The 17318-nt window shown below is 36.1% G+C and overlaps 1 protein-coding gene across 2 annotated transcripts; it reads left to right on the top strand.

The window, feature by feature from the left end:
* The first annotated feature begins 3412 nt into the window (after positions 1-3412).
* Positions 3413-11046, top strand: LOC115971926. 2 transcript variants are annotated; one of them, XM_031092031.1, is made up of 5 exons: positions 3413-3688; positions 3880-6513; positions 7346-8875; positions 9661-9916; positions 10011-11046. In XM_031092031.1, the coding sequence occupies exons 2-5, from the start codon at positions 3964-3966 to the stop codon at positions 10583-10585; spliced, it is 4911 nt and encodes a 1636-aa protein (XP_030947891.1). In that variant the 5' UTR covers positions 3413-3688; positions 3880-3963; the 3' UTR covers positions 10586-11046. The 2 variants fall into 2 exon arrangements, with proteins under 2 accessions (XP_030947891.1, XP_030947890.1); XM_031092030.1 differs by having other exon boundaries at positions 7133-8875.
* The last annotated feature ends 6272 nt before the right edge of the window (positions 11047-17318 follow it).

Here is a 17318-nt window from a genome sequence, read left to right as displayed (position 1 = left end):
GTGAGGTTTGAATCTCATACACCAAACACCACAAAGGGTATTGGTACCATTAGGGTATCAATTTAAACCTATGTTTTTTCCCTAATTATTACCGTGTATTTTATCATCAAATTTTAATTATATTTTTGCAATATTTTATTTATTTTACATATACTCATTAATTAAATTGTGCATTGCACGCACTTAAGCAATGTGTTCGAGTTTTGTAAGAGAGTGTAGGGATGGCAATTTTTCCCTGCCCCGCTTGACCCGCCCCTCCCCGCTTCACCCCGTGCGGGTTTTCCCCGCCTTGCAAAGGTGGTGGGGCGGGGATGGGGTGAGATTTTAGACCCACATCACGGGGCGGGGCAGGGATGGGTTTACACTTTTTAAACCCACCCCGCCCCGCCCCATCCCCGCCCCGCCCCGCATTAATAAGGGTTAAATTGTAATTTTATTGTACCCGAAAACCCTACTATTTAAACAAAAATATCATCAGCTTATTTTATTATACCTAACGTGGCTCTACCTCTTTTTTCTCTCTAGCAAAGTTGGAAATAAGGTACCAATTTTAACTTTTTTTTTTTTTTTTTTGTCTTTCTTGGAAACAAATTTATATGTTATTAAATTGATGATTTCATTAATGATTCATATGGTCTTTCTCAACTTACTTTTCATCATGAACATAATATAATTTTTTTTTAATGAGTTACGGCTCTGTGGCTCTAAATATGTGTCTGTGTCATTATTTTTGTAATTTTGTGTGGGCATTGGCTTAACAACACTTCTTTTTATTTTATTTGTTGATTTTTTTCTTGTTTTTAGATAATATTTTAGTTTTTGCTAAAAATTAGTTTGATTTGATAGGATAAATTTATTTATAATTTCAAGTATATTTTTATTATTGAAACATGTCATTTTATTTGAAAAAATGGTAATAGTTGTAGGGAAAATTAACAAGAAATAAAGTTTTACGGTGTAGGGCGGGGTTTCGCGGGTCTTCGCGGGGCCTTAAGGGGCGGGGATGGGGCAAGAAAATTTCCCCGTCATGCGGGGCGGGGCGGGGCGGGGATGGGGTAAGAAAAATCCATGCGGGGCGGGGGCGAAGATCTCATCCTTCGGCCCCGCCCCGCCCCATTGCCATCCCTAAGAGAGTGTAATTAAGTGTGTGTATGTGTTTTTAACAGATAGTTTGTTCCTTTCAAAAATAAAGTGGGTGTTGTCCCACGTTGCTTGAGTGTAACTCTTTTCCATTGGTTAAAGCCCCACTCTACTACTAAAAGAGTTAGACCCCTTTTGTAGTGATACTTTGGGTTAAGTAATGTGTTTGAGTTTGGTAAAAGAGTCTAATTAAGTGTGTGTGCGCGTGTGTGTTTAACTGTTAGTTTGTTTCTAAAAAAAAAAAAAACTTATTTATATGGAAGGGAAGACTTACATTTCAAACACAAACTTTCATTTTTACTATTCCCACAAGTGTGCGTAGTTCAATATAGGGGTGACATCAATATGCTAATTAGGAGCCTTGATCACATAATAACACTAGAGCCGCAACATTTTCTCACCAAATATTTCATAAGTACCAATGTGACAAGTTGTTACGCTCCGTTTATTTCGATGAAAAATATTGTGTAAAGATAGTTTTCTGTATTTTCTAGTGTTTGGTAGCATTAGAAAAAATTAATCAAAGGAAAACTATACTTGGTCAATAGAAAAATATGGCTTGTTTTTAGAAATTGTTTTCCATTAAATTTTGTTGGAAAACAATTATATCTCACAACAAGTTAAACAAGGGACGTTTGGTGATTGTTTTTTTTAACTCATTTAAGGTTGTTACCAAATATTAAAAAATGAAATAATTTTATAACAAATATTTTTTTTTTAGAAAATGACTCATTTTCTGAAAAACATTATTGTCATAACAAACATAGCGTTAGTGGTAGATGAAAACTCATATTCACAATGCAACTGTTGTCAAAAATTTGTATTTTTGGTTGGACAAAATTTGTATTAGTAGCATTGCTTTTTAAGTTTAGGATCTCTTAAATCTTATTGGGTCCGTTTGGATTGAGCTTATTTTTGCTGAAACTGAAAACTGAAACTGAAAACACTGTAGCAAAATAATTTTTAAATATATGAATAGTATCATGGGACCCATTTTTTATGAAAAAGTTGATAAAAAGTGAAATTTGTGGGTCCGTGAACAGTGCACGAATGCACTGTTCACAGTTGATTTAGTCCAAATGTGCGGCTAAAGTAAAAAAAAAAAAAAAAAAAAAATTCAGAAAACGCAGCTTGGATTCAGCGAAAAACGCTGAATCCAAACGGCCTCATTATACTTTAAAAACCATTACACCGACAATGGAATTTAATTAACTTAAAAATCCATGCGATTACCACAAACTTTCTCTTGTTTTGTATAAGGTTTGTAACTTTGCAATAATTATGATAGGATAAAATACCAAAAAAAAAAAAAAAACTCATGAAACTTGGGCTAATGTTAAGGTGTAAAATTTTGTGCTAGGGTTCGTACCAAAAATATGAAATTTTAATCAATTTAACCGTAAAATTTGGTGTTAAGGGTTCTAAATATTGTGCCAGTACTAGGGATGTTTTGGGCCTGTTTGGTAGCTTATTTTGAACAACTTTTTGAGCATTTCAAACACTCCCTTTGTATTTTACTAAAATGAAAATCCATTTCCACGTGGAAGAATGTAGTTAGACATTCAGACATTTCCGTAAGCACGCAGTCTCTTTAGCCATTAGCCAATCTGTTTATTTTATTTCTTTGATCGCGTCACACAGTACGGCTACCAGCTTTTTGGAGCTCTGCTAAAATTTCTCGCTGTATATCCCGCGTAGAAACACCAACTCGCTTCTAAGCTCAGAACAGTGGCACTTTCCTAATAAAACCCATCTTATTGCCACGTGGTTCTCAGAAAAAGCGAGTTCAACAACCTCAAAAACTTAAGCGCGTAGGAATGTGATATTGATGCGCGCTTTTTTTGTTTGTTTGGGCGCAAGTATTATAGGTACTGTCCATTCTTTATGGCGCCTGAGAGCTCAAAAAGCCCAATGGCATTTCCGATATTTGACAAACCATCAGCGTCATTTCCTAACGAGTAAATGGAAAAGCTTAAAATGAACTTTTCAATGTTTCAATCGTAATCAAATTTTTGCAAAAACCGTAATGCTTAACTACCATACATCTCCCAAATCAATTTTGAATCTGACCCCTCCACGTGGAACCAGACCAACTTATAACCGTTCAGATCTCTCTCGTTTACCCCGAAATGTTAATAAATCGAAGGGCTATAAATCGGCAAAACAAAATCCCCACCGCAACTTCGGAATCGAACGCTACACAGAGCGCCACGTAGCGTAATTTTAGCCCTCCATATATATATATTTTCAATTTTCATTTTCATTTACTCAAAAATTCTTTTTTGGTATTTTTTTTTTTCGATCTAAACCCTTTACTCTCGTGGAACCAAATGAAACCCTAGCTCTCGTCCGTCTCTTACGGTAAAAAAAAAAAAAAAAAGGAAAAAGAAGAAAAAATCAAAATTGGCCAAATTTAATTTCGAAAATCGAGGAATTTCATTAGGGTTTCAAATCAGAAGGCTCAGATTCAAACCCTAATTCATGTTTCATGTTCGTGATCTCCTCGATTATTACGAGGAATCGGTTTCTCAGCGACATGTTTGTCGAGGTACGTATACGAATTTTACGTTTTTGTCAAATTTAGGGTTTAGTTTGTTCGATTGTTGTTGAAGAAATGATATTAATGCGTGTGTTATAGGGTTTGATCGATTAATTTATTGAGTGGTTTGCGAGGGATTATTCTGTGATTGTTTATTTATTTATTTATTTTTTGGTTTGGGTACGGTTTTGGTATTACAGATCTGAGAAATGCGTAGGGGCATGTATGATGGAATGTGAGAATTGGGGTTTTTTGGTTTGGGTGTTTGGATTGAGGAAAAGTTGATGGAAAATAGTGTAGAAAACTCACATGGCGCAGAAATTCCGAAGAAATCTAGATCTTTGGATCTTAAGAGTTTGTATAAATCTGGAGTAATAGAAGAGGGTGATATTAAGAATTTGAAGAAGAGGAAGAATAGTGGTGGAGAGGATGGTGATGAGAGGAGGGACAACAATGACAGGAAGAAGAAGAAAAAGAAGAGTAGGAAAGAGGTGTCTCTGAGTAGTTTAAAAAATGTTAATGATAGCAGCAGCAAAAAGAGTGTGGATGGAGAAGTGTATAGTGGTCAGTTGAGTTCTGGTTCCCACGATTTGAAGGACTCGAAGAAGTCGGGTTCAAGTCAGAAATTGAATAGCAGTAGCGAGTTTAATAGTGTTTCCGTTAGTTTAAATGATAATGGATTTCAGATCCCCAAGCGTAAGCGGGGTTTTGTTGGGCGGAAGAAAGTTGATGGTTCTCGAGTGTTGAAGCCAGCAGGGAAGTCTAATAGTAAAGTGGCTCTTGTTGATCAGGTAGCCAATTCAAGTCCTGATGATTCGGGCTCCCAGGTTCAGTCTTCGAAGGTTAAACGAAAGAAAGTTTTTGATGAGTTTAAGGAAAATAGAAATAGTGAGTCGAATTTGGATAGGCACTTGAAGGAGGAAGAAGGGAGTGTTGGTCATTTGGTTGTAAACAATGGTGATACGCCGTTGAAAAAGCCACAGAGGAATCATAGTAGAAAAAGGAAGAATTTGGCGCCAGATTGTAAAAGTGTAGTGAAGGAAGCCGTGCCTTTGGCTGATAATTCTGTTAGGATCTCTGATGATTCGCAAGAAGATGATGAGGAGAATCTTGAAGAGAATGCTGCAAGGATGCTATCATCCCGGTTTGATCCAAGCTGTACTGGGTTTTCATCAAACAGCAAGGCTTCTGCAATGCGATCTGCCGATGGGTTGTCTTTTTTGCTATCTTCAGGTGGGGATTTTGTTGGCCGTGGGTCTAGATCTTTATCTGGATCAGAATCTGCATCAGTTGATACCACTGTTAGAGTATTGAGACCAAGGAAACAGCATAAAGAGAAGGGACAGAGGAAAAGGCGCCACTTTTATGAAATTTTCCATGGAGACTTGGATGCATATTGGGTTTTGAATAGGCGAATTAAGGTCTTCTGGCCTTTGGACCAGAGTTGGTATTTTGGCCTTGTAAATGAGTATGACAAAGAAAGGAAACTTCATCATGTTAAATATGATGACCGAGATGAAGAATGGATTGACCTAAAAAATGAGAGGTTCAAACTTTTGCTGCTCCCTAGTGAAGTTCCTGGTAAGGCAGAGCGAAGAAAATCAGTTATGAGAAATAGAAGTTCTTATGGGGGAAAAGGAGGTTCAAAGATTGGAAGAGAGAAGGAAAAGAGAGACTTGACTACTGAGGATGATAGTTGTATAGGCAGCTATTTGGACTCGGAGCCCATCATCTCATGGTTGGCTCGATCTACTCGTCGAATCAAATCTTCTCCTTCCTATGCTGCAAAGAAACAGAAGACATCTGATTCATCTTTGCATCCTTTGTCATCAGGTTTGTCTGATGAAGCTGTCCATCTGCATGGTTGTTCTGACAAGGTTTCATTGAGAAGGGATAAGGATAGAAGTAAATTATCTAGTAGTTCTAAATTGCCAGAGAGATTATGTGACACTGTAAGGCTAAAGAGGTCTGCCCTGGAGAGCACCACTTGCTTCAAAGATAGCAAACAGCCTATTGTTTATTTTAGGCGGCGGTTCCGCAAGACAGGCCCAGAATTGTCTCATGCATCTGAGGACAATCATGTCTTTAGCACTGCACCAGAACTGTCTAATGCATTTGAGGACAATCATGTCTCTAGCAGTGCACCTTGCTCTGTTGCTTCTTTTGGCCCTCTTGTTGATGGAATTGCTGGCTTTGAAGAATGTGATGTTTCACTGGGTAGGTTGGACTTTGATGTGCCTTTGGGGTCTGCTGACAATGTTGGGTTGTTAGATTTTTCTTTTCCAACAATAAAATCAGGGCAAATCAGGTTTGACTTAAGCTTCCCAGTGCAGTTGGTTTTGAATGACTATTTTGGAGCAGAGAACTTTTGGTTGTTCCGAGCTGGGTTTCTTCTTCAGCATGGTATTGTGATGACCATGTGGCCAAAGGTTCATTTGGAAATGCTTTTTGTTGACAATGTGGCTGGGTTGAGGTTTCTCTTGTTTGAAGGTTGCTTCAAGGAGGCTGTAGCCTTGGTTTCTTTAGTCCTGAGAGTATTTCATCGATCTAGTGATCAGGGAAAGTATCTAGACTCACAATTGCCAGTAACTTCAGTTCGGTTCAAATTCTCAGGTGTTCAAAATCTGACAAAACAACTTGTGTTTGCATTCTACAACTTCTCTGAACTGAATAATTCAAAGTGGGTGTACCTGGACTGTAAACTTAAGAGGCATTGTTTGCTTACCAGGCAACTACCTCTGTCAGAATGCACTTATGATAATATTCATGCATTTCAAAATGGAAGAAATCAGTTACCTCTCACTTCTGCTTGTGTGCGGCCCACCTCTATGAAGGTATTCCATTTATTTTTCTTACATTTTCTGAATGTGGTTTATGGGTTATACTTCTTATATTACCAAAAATATATAGCTTTCCCTGTTGTTTTTGTAATTAGCTCTAGGCTATCTATTGCCTTTTTTCATTATGCATTTCATTTTCAAGTGATCCACCCCCCTTCCTTGCGGAAACCAATGCACACTCGCTTCTGGTTTTGGAGTGCAAGTGAGTTTAATAATAAAGTAAGGAGACTAACCCGTGTTTTAATTCCTTTGGGAGGATGATGGAAGGAGTGGGGTGCATAGAGGGAAGGGTGGCTGGATTATACTAAATTTACTAATATTCTGCCCTCACTTCCCCTCAACTCTCTTTCCCATCTCTCTAGGTTTTAAACATTCCCTAGTATTTTTTGACATAGCCTTGCCAATGAGCTCTGGCTTAATAGGCACCTTCTCCTCTTATAAGTCTAGGTGGAGAGTGAGGTCATCGGTTGAAGACCCATTGGGTGTGTGTATAACTTACTAATCAAAATTTTGTTTTGGTTGACATAGCCTTGTTAGGCATTGAAATTTGGGTACTTTTATTTTATTTAGTTTATGATTTGTATTAACTTCTGTAAGTTTTTCCACCAACCAGGGCTTAAGGAAAAGGCCTAGCCAGAGTATAAGGGTCATGGGTTTTGCCACGGATTGCACCTATGTGAATATTAGTCAGTTGTCTTCTAATCCCAATGAGATGCACGGGAAAGTTCCCCCATTTTCTCTTTGTTTTGCTGCTGCTCCTACTTTCTTTCTTAGTTTGCATCTGAAGCTGCTAATGGAACATTGTGCGGCTCGTATCACTTTCCAGGACCATGATTCAGTAGAGCATCCTGAAAACTCTGGGAGTCTTTTTGATGATGAAAGTTCTAGTGCGGAGGACTGCTCTAAGGATGCTGTTGGGAATAATTTAAAGGCTTTGTCTAAGGATACTGCTTGTGAGGCATGGCTTTCTTGTGCTAAATCAGGGGAGAAAGATTGGATAAAGTCACCCTGGAAGTACCAAAATGGTGATGTCAACATTGCTGGCACATCTGGTGGTTCCCGAGATTCTGAAAACATTGGGACTGATGCCATTGTCCAGCCGCAGAAGTGGCAAAACCATCATTCAGACTCAGAACAGTGTGCTTTATCGCAAAGACCTTCAGTTGATAGAGATAAGTCTGATACCGGTTCCCATTCTTTTTTGAATGGTCTTGGTGTTGAAATTCCATCATTTAATCAATTTGAGAAGCCTGATGATGGGGAATTACCTAGTGCTCAACATTCTACAGATCTGTCTTGGAATATGAATGGTGGCATCATCCCCAGCCCCAACCCCACTGCTCCCAGGAGTACATGGCATCGAAATAAAAATAATTCATCACCATATGGATGCCCCTCTCATGGATGGTCAGATGGTAAGGCTGACATCTTTCAAAATGGTTTTGGCAATGGACCTAAAAAGCCTCGAACTCAGGTTTCATACACATTGCCACTTGGAGGTTTTGATGTGAACCCAAAGCATAGAAGTCATCACCAGAAAGCACCTCCCCACAAACGAATTAGGAGAGCTAATGAGAAGAGACCAGCAGATGTTTCTAGAGGCTCTCAAAGAAACTTGGAGTTTTTATCTTGTGATGCAAATGTGTTAATCACACTTGGTGACAGAGGATGGAGAGAATGTGGGGTACAAGTTGTACTAGAGCTTTTTGATCATAATGAGTGGAAGCTTGCTGTAAAACTTTCAGGGACTACAAAGTATTCATACAAGGCACATCAGTTTCTGCAGCCTGGGTCAACAAACCGCTACACTCATGCTATGATGTGGAAAGGAGGAAAAGATTGGATCTTGGAGTTTCCAGATAGGAGTCAGTGGGCTCTTTTCAAGGAGATGCATGAAGAGTGTTACAATCGGAATATTCGTGCTGCTTTGATAAAAAACATTCCCATTCCTGGGGTTCGCTTGATAGAGGAAAATTATGATAGTGGAACAGAAGTAGCATTTGTTCGCAGTTCTTCTAAGTACTTCCGGCAGGTTGAAACGGACGTTGAGATGGCTTTGGATCCATCACGTGTCTTATATGACATGGACAGTGATGATGAGGAGTGGGTTTTGAGCAATCCAAGCTCCTCTGAAATTGACGACTGTGGCTTTGGAAAGATCCCTGAGGAGATGTTTGAAAGGATAATGGACATGTTTGAGAAGGCTGCTTATACTCAACAGTGTGATCAGTTTGCATTTGAAGAAATAGAAGACCTCATGGATGGAGTTGGCCCCATGGATCTAATCAAAACCATTTATGAGCATTGGTGGCAAAAAAGAGAGAGGAAGGGAATGCCTTTAATTCGACATCTTCAGGTATCTTCTGAATCACTTTTCTATTGTTCTTGATATTATGTTCAGCACTATGATATAAGCTAATTTAGTGGTTGTAATCCCCTAGGTAGAGAGTGCACTTGAGTTATTAAAGGATTCAGCTTCTGCTGAAGCAATCTTAATTTTATTTACTTTTTACAAAGACGCTAATACTAATTTTAGATTAGTTGTAAACAAAGCCACTATTACAAGTTTGAGAAAAAAAAAAAAAAATCGTTAAAGCTGAGTTACCACTAAGATCAGTGGTAAACAAAGAAGGGAAACCTTTGGAATTAAAATGATATGAAGTAATATTGTTTAGAGTTTTTAAACACTCTTGGAAACTGAGGGGCACGTGTTATGTGAGATGAGAGTGAAGGGTTCTGGATAAAATAAAATAAAATAAAAGAATAAGAGAGGAATTTGATTTGGACATCTACTGATGGAAGGAATATATTTTCCGGATTTGAATTGATGTGCAATATGAAAAAGAAATAGTTTAACTTACTTTTTATTTCTTGTAGTTTCACATATATAAATTACGTTTAGATTTTACAAAATTCAGTGCTGATATATATTGTCAATTTGGGGGGAGTCATCTGCTTTTGTTAGTTCCTTTTTTTGGGACTTGAAATTCATGCAACTCCTGTTTATTTTGCTTGTGTGTGTGTGTGTGTATATTTATATATATTTTGATAGATATTTTGCTTGTGTATATTTAATCTGCTTGTTCATTTGTATTTATATCTAAATGTATCTCAAGGCTCATTTTATTGTGCTTTATTCAGCCACCGCTCTGGGAAAGGTATCAACAACAAGTGAAGGAGTGGGAGCTAGCTTTGAACAAAAACAATACCAACATCCCTAATGGATGCCAGGAGAAGGCTGCACCAATTGAAAAGCCACCCATGTTTGCTTTCTGTTTGAAGCCACGAGGTTTGGAAGTTCCCAACAGGGGGTCAAAACAAAGGTCACATAGGAAGTTTTCAGTTTCTGGGCAAAGCAATGCCATCTTGGGGGATCAGGATGGTTTCCATGCTTTAGGTATTTTTTTTACACTTCTACATTATTACCATATTATTTAGACTCATTTTTCCTTGTAACCTTTTCCTTAATTTAGTTGTATCTGTTATTTCAGGAAGAAGATTGAATGGTTTTGCCTTTGCGGATGACAAGTTTGTATATCCGGGTCATAGTTATGAATCCCTAGATGATTCCCCTTTGGCACAGGCATCGCCAAGGATGTTTTCACCGCGGGATGCCAGCAGCACAGGAGTTTTCTCTATGAGCAATGATGGTTATGATAGGAATCATATCCCAAAATTTCAGAGGAACAAATCAAAGAAATTTGGGATGTTTGCATTGAATGATCAGCCGGTGGTGATTTCATACAATCAGAGAACAATAGACAAGAGAAATGGGGTTCATCGGTGGAATATGGGACCATCTGAGTGGCCAAGACAGCGGCATAATAACTTAGATGGGTCTCTGAGGCATGGCATTGAACAGTTGGATGGTTCTGACATTGATGAGTTTAAGTTGCGTGATGCATCCGGTGCTGCTCAGCATGCAGTTAACATGGCTAAGCTCAAGAGGGAGAGGGCACAGCGGTTGCTTTACAGAGCAGATCTAGCAATTCACAAGGCTGTGGTTGCTCTGATGACTGCTGAAGCGATCAAATCTTCTTCTGACGACTTAAATGGTGATGGATAGAATGAGCAAATGAAGTATTAGATGAAGGGCTGTAAATTCACCAATTCCTTCAGCCTGCTATTAACATTGTTTTTTCTGGAAGCGATCTTGTTTATACTTTTTCACTGGTGGTGGCTGTTTGTCATTAATCACAGATTCCTTAATGATCTTCTAACGTGAAGCTGTGCAGTAAAAGAGGTGAAAGAATTGCTTCAACAGTGGGATTTCCCAGTTCCTACCGCCAGTTTTTTTGCCAGCATGAGTTCTTTGTTCAGTGCAGTTATGTACTGATCCCTGCAGGTTATAGGGGTTTATGGAATTTTGGCTGCCAATCTTTGTACAGAAATTTTTTCCTTTTTTCCTTTTTATTTGGTTCTTTCCTCCCCTTAACCTCAGTTTTAAATGTTCGATAATTAAAGGAGCAGTTGGTGCAAATAATACAACACCATATGAATGGAATCACAATTTCCTGTCTAATTAAACATTGGCGTTTACTAGATATTAGTGAAAATGTGACAGACCCACGATCACTGATTGATATGTTTATGGAATGAGGAAAAAAAAAAAAATGCAGTGTATGCTTCATATAAATCCATAAACTGCTTGCGAAGGCTTATTAAGACAAATTATCAACTTTCGTCTGAACCGATAATTAGTTTAAGATTGTTGTCAGTCCTCAAAAAAGAAAAAAGATTGTTGGGTCAGGACCATATTCTCATAAAAGTAACTCTATGGTGGGCTGTATGATAGGACCTATAATATATTGCTTATTTCTGTGCAATAGTTATGGTCAGTTGGTTGACCTTGGCCTTATATAAGAGGGTGTTAATGTGAATTGAGGTAGGGGTGTGTATGGTTTGGGTTGAGGGGATTTTTTGACCTAATTCATCATAATGGATAAAAAAAAATTCAATCTAACCCAACTCATCACATAAGTCCAACCCAACCCAACTTACATGGGTTGGGTTGAACCCATGGGTTTGATAAATTATTATTATTATTAAATTGAGTAGAAAAAAAAAATATTAATATATTAAAAAAACCTAAAGATTAGTATTAATGTAACTCTTTAAAGGCAAATAACACTAATGACTAAACAACAATAGTAATTTACTAGAATTTGTGTAAACTAATTGGTTTTTATATAAGATAGGAAGAACTGGCTATTTAAAAAAATTTATTAATTATATAATATATTATATATATTTATATATATATATATATTAGTATTAGTAGAAGGAATTGAGGAAATGCTACTCTACAGTTGGTTTTTTTTTTTTAAATGATTAAATATATAATATATATATATATATATATATAAGTGCCCTACAATTGATTTAAAAAAAATTATTAAATATAAAATATATTTTAAATATATATTAAGTATGGGTGGGTCGAGTCGGGTCGGGTTAGTAATTTTATAACCCAAACCCAACCCGACTTGCCATTTTTTTTTTTAACCTGTAAGGACTCAATTTATAACGATCTCCAAGGAGTATGGGGTTCGAACGTTAAAGGCCCAAACAATAAAATTTGTAGAGAGTGGGCTAAAAGGCTGGACCTTGGTTATCGGGTAGTAGTTAGTTATGGTGTTCATGATGATTGCACAGAGGTGAACTGAATTTGTCCAAGAAGACTTTCTCTCCGGCACGGCTTGAGTGGCGCCGGTCATTGAACCTCGTCCGAGGAGCTTAATGTTCTTATTATTCCTTTTACACTAGGTTACAATGGTCCAAGAGACGATACATCATGCTCTTGTCTCTTTCTCTTTTTTCCTCCCCCTCATTTTTTGGCGTGGATGAATTCTTACATTATATAGCCCCTCTCAGTTGATCCTGACCTTCCATCTGTTGATCAGACAGGTAACTACTCGAGTGTTTGTCCCATCAGCCGCCTTCCCCCACTTTTTGTTAGTTGCAATAACCGAAACCACACTGTTCAGGGGTCTTTTCCCATCAATGTGGTCAGGACGTTTGTTGGCGCATTCAATGCGAATGTGACAACTTTTCCTTGAATCACTCCCACACTGTACCCCCGTGCGAGTTCTATTGTATTCGTCTTTTTCTTTTGGGAGTGCTTTGGGGGCTACCTTTGATGGCGGGTCGTTCTTCCCTTCTAGGTTTTGGGATGCCGAGGACAGGATCGTCCTCGGCTGCATTTCTAGGCCATTTGGATTTTCGTTGCCTGTCCTTGGCAATGTCTCTCCTCGGTGCGGGACTTGGGCCCTAATGTATAGTGGGTCGGGGTTACAAATTCTCTGGCCCCACATAACCCAACCCAACCCACCAAGTCTTAAAAACCGACCTAACCCGACGGGTTGGGTTGGGTTGGGTTGGGCGGGTCGGTGGGTTTTTTGCACACCCCTAAATTGAGGAATAGGCACCTTTTACTCCTTTGTTTCTTTTGGTAGAAAGGGATTCCTATTAAACAAAAAAAGGTATTGAACAAGTCAGGAAGTCATTACATCAGAGGAATCAAGTTCTAAAATCAATTCAATAATATATATATATATATATATATATATATATACACACACTAGTCGCGTGCTCAGAGGTTCTTCTATTTTTTGGGTAAAATTTAATAATTTGCACAAAAAAAAAAAAAGTAACATAGGTTGTTTAACTTATTTTTCTATTTTTTTAAAAAGAAGTTAAAAGCAGTTTAAATTGTAATCAAACGTGTATATATTTATTTAGTTTTTTTTTTTTTTTTTTTGGGATAAACTTGAGGATTTTTTTAAAATAAATTTTTTTGATAGAAAGATAAATGTGAGGATGATTTTTTTTTTAAAGAAAAAAAAAACAGCAATGTAGGGTTGTTTAACTTTTTTTTTTTTTAAAAGCAAATGTATAGTTTCTTTGAAGAAGTGGGTTAGTGGGAGAGTGATCCTATTTTGTAGGAAATGTTTTAGATGAGAGTTAGAAATATATTTTTACAATGTTATCCTCAAGTTTTGCCCCTATTTAAACGTAAACTATAGGGGTATTTTGGAACAAAAAAAAATCCGGTCCAAATAGGGGAAGCTCTTTAAATAGTAGTGTATATATGTGTGTGTATATATATATATATATATATATATATTTCCATGCATACATTCAAAAACACCGTACAGTTGTATCTTTTCATTTTTCAATAAGCATATTTTCGGTCAATAGACAATTTTTCATTTAATAAGCACATTTTCCGTCAATAGGTATATTTTCATTCAGTAGATACATTTTGGTATATATATTACAACTTATCTTATATATATAACACAAACTAAACTAGAGACACAACACTTTGTCTTTTATTCTTTCCCACAAAAACTAATACATAAAACAACATTGCTTTCTTCTACCTAACTAATAAAACTGTGTTATTTCTTTCAACATCATTATTATTATTTTTTAAATTTCGTGCATTTTTGCAGCATCCATATTGGTGGAGCCATAAATTTAGCAATTTGACACTATAAAAAACTACTTATCTATTTTACCATCTCACTTTACAAAACACCCAACATCAGTGGTTTTATTTTAGCTTTCAACACAATAAAATAATATAAATAACACAATAAAATAATATTACTACAATAAACAACAACCACCACTATCAACACAATAAAATAATATAAATTTTAATAAAATACTTTTTTTAGCTTCTTAGCTACAGTGCACTGTAGCTCAAAAGCCAAATTTTTTGGCTTTCCCTCCACCATTGCAACATGTTTTTTAGTATTGATGGTGCTAAAAAATAGCAATATGGCTTTTTAGCACCATCAATACTAATGCGCTAAGTTGCCAAATATAGCATTTTACCTATTTGTCTCCATCAATACTAATGCACTTACTGTTTTAACTCAAAATTAATGACCTTTTTTTTCCCCTCGAAATTCATCTGATAGTTATTCCTGTACATCGCATGGGTTAGCGACTAATATATATAAAAGCAAAGACTTCATGCGAGAGAACATGAGGTTCTGTCACGTGGTGTATTCCTTGAGATTTTCTTTATTTAGGCTTATACCTCAAAAAAGTTTGCATTTACATCATAGTATTAGTTTATTGAATTAACTAATGGAGTAAGTGTATATATTAATTATATGTACATTAGGGGAATTTAAATGATTACTTTTATAATATTGTAGGGACACGTTTTAGACACTGGACCCAAATATGATTGGATCCAAGCCCAATAAGCCTAATACAATGAATTTGTAGAAAGTGGGTTGGAGAATTAGGCTCTGTTGAATGGGATAACAGTTAGAATGAATTTTAATTAACAATAAAACAGGAAAGAACTGGAGTTGTCTAAGTAAATTTATTCTCGGCACAATCTGAGGAGGTCTGTTCTAATATATATTGATTGAGAATGGTTACAGATTTGGTTCAAGATGATACAGTGCTTTCTCTTATAAATTTTTGATCCATTCACCATGGAGGGTCTCTCATGTTATATAGTTCTCTTTGAACGATTTTGGTCCTCCACTTGTTGATCATCTAAGCCACTACTTAAGTGCTTGTCTTATCGGACATCTCATTAGACCCTCTCTGAGTTGGGGTAGTCAAGACAGCACTATTCAAGAGTCTTCTTCACATTAATGCAGTCAGAAAGTTAGTTGCAGAGAATTTAATGCGGTGGTAGCAGTTTTCCCTTAGATATTTTTGAGCTCCCCTTCTTCTAGTACGTTCATATTGCACGTCCCTCTCAGTGGCATTTCTTGGAAAGTCACTTTGAGTGATAGGATATACATTTAATTTGTGCTTCGTTTATCCGAGGAGCCAATCCTCCTCGGACCACCTTTCCCAAACTTTCCACTTGCACGTTACTTATGGGACTCTGAATTTAACACCCTCATTACTGCTTATTCGTCCTCAGAACAATTAACGTTCTTGGCCAAAGCCCAAAGCCCAAGGCCTAATATACAATTTTGGACCCCTACCCTTACCCCTACATATATATATATATATATATATTTTATATATATATATATATAGAATATAAGAAAATATTTTTATTTATAATTATAATAATTGATTTAAGGGTTTAGCTTACTTCCGGTACTTTTTTAATTGGAATATTCTTTTGTTTTAATGAGAAACTGCTACATCACTCACTAACTAAATAAAAGGTGAAAATTAAAACCCATTACTACTTGTCATTGTATATTTAAAACAATTAGAGATGTCTAGTTAAAAAAGTACTGGAGGTAAGTTAAACCCTTGATTTAAAATATGACATTCTTACTTATATGAGAAAATATTTATATTTATAATAATAATTTATTTAGAATTTTTAGTCGTTTTGACAACAATTGACATAAAAGCCATAAAAAAAATTAAATACTTGTGAAATCACTAAAAGTAGTTATAACCATTTAAATTTCTTAACTTCTTTTAGTGATATTATATATAACCAACATTGTAGTTTTTATTATATGTAATTAAAAAGATTACTAATATGATAAATAAATATATATATTTTTTTGTATTAATCATTTAAGTATAATGAAATTTTAATATCAGTTTTATAAGATTTATATGAGAAAAAATAATTAGAAATATGACATTCTTGCACAAAGTTAGTTACTTTTGCAAGAATGGAAACAAGGTCCAACAAAAGAAAAAAAAAAAAAAACACACACACAGACACACACACACAATCAAGAATATAAAAACAATTATATTACACATTTAATCCACTGTAGATCTTTAAGCAATCTAACAATTCAGAAAACACTATCTTACTTAATTAATATAGCATGTTTTAGTGTTTTCTCTCTTATTTATTAAAATAAATTACGAAGTTCTATTCTATTTTAGTAGTTTCTCCCTCTTGTTGAACCACTATAAAAGAATAAAAAATCTCTTTCATGTTTTCTCTATCCATGGCTTCCTTTGCCATGTTTGAAAGAAAAGTAATGCTAGAAACACAAACAATTTTACAATTTTTTTACAAAGTGCTGATGTGGCATGGTCCACATTACCTTTTTAAAAAAATTATTGAAGGATATTGTATTTTTATTTATCAAAATGATATTTGCATTTTTTTTAGTAGGTATGAAACAAACTTATCTATATTAATTACAACATCATTCAATTTTCAAATTTGTAAATATAGTATAATCAAATTATTACACTACTTTTATTGTCTTTTTGATTGTTTATAAAATAGAACACTAAATATTACAGTTTTTTAGAAGTAAAATTATTGAAATATTGGAGGAAACTAACAAAATGCACGATTTGCAGGAACTCGACTAGTAAAAAATAAATCCAGAAACTGGTTAGATTAATAAGTTACAAAATCTTATGTGTGGGGATTGGCCCAAAATAACAGCCTGGCTGGGTCTTGGGCCCGTCCGAGGAGTCAGCGGGGCCCAAGCAATCCTTATTTAAGCCCACTGGGGCAAAGAGAACATGTCCGAGGAGTAATTTCTCCTCGGATACTGCATAATCCGGAGTAAAGGTACATCCAAGCCACTATAGTCCATTTTCCAAATACGTAAGAAGGAAAGAAACTCGAAATATCTCAGTAAAGGCTGCCACCACCACATTAAATGCATTACAACTACTCTCCTGGCTGCATTAATGAGGAGAAGATCCCTGAACAGTGCTACCTTGGCTATCGCAACTCACAAAGAACTGAGAGATGTGTCTGATGGGACAGGTGCTCAAATGGGGGTTTGGATAATCAACAAGTGTAAAGCCCAGATGATTGGAAAGGGCCTATATAATATGTAAAAGTCCCCCAAGAGGAGGGACAGAAAAAG

Source organism: Quercus lobata, chromosome 12, assembly GCF_001633185.2.
Source record: "Quercus lobata isolate SW786 chromosome 12, ValleyOak3.0 Primary Assembly, whole genome shotgun sequence".
Lineage (NCBI taxonomy): Eukaryota > Viridiplantae > Streptophyta > Magnoliopsida > Fagales > Fagaceae > Quercus > Quercus lobata.
Note: the sequence above shows the minus strand (reverse complement) of the source record. Positions and strands in the feature narration are given on the sequence as shown.

Excerpts from the sequence above, each read along its gene's own strand:
- LOC115971926 (XM_031092030.1), top strand. The coding sequence starts at position 3,964 with ATGGAAAATAGTGTAGAAAACTCACATGGCGCAGAAATTCCGAAGAAA. Across the intron at positions 6,514-7,132 it reads TGCGGCCCACCTCTATGAAG|GGCTTAAGGAAAAGGCCTAG; the intron begins GTATTCCATTTA and ends TCCACCAACCAG. Across the intron at positions 9,917-10,010 it reads GGATGGTTTCCATGCTTTAG|GAAGAAGATTGAATGGTTTT; the intron begins GTATTTTTTTTA and ends CTGTTATTTCAG.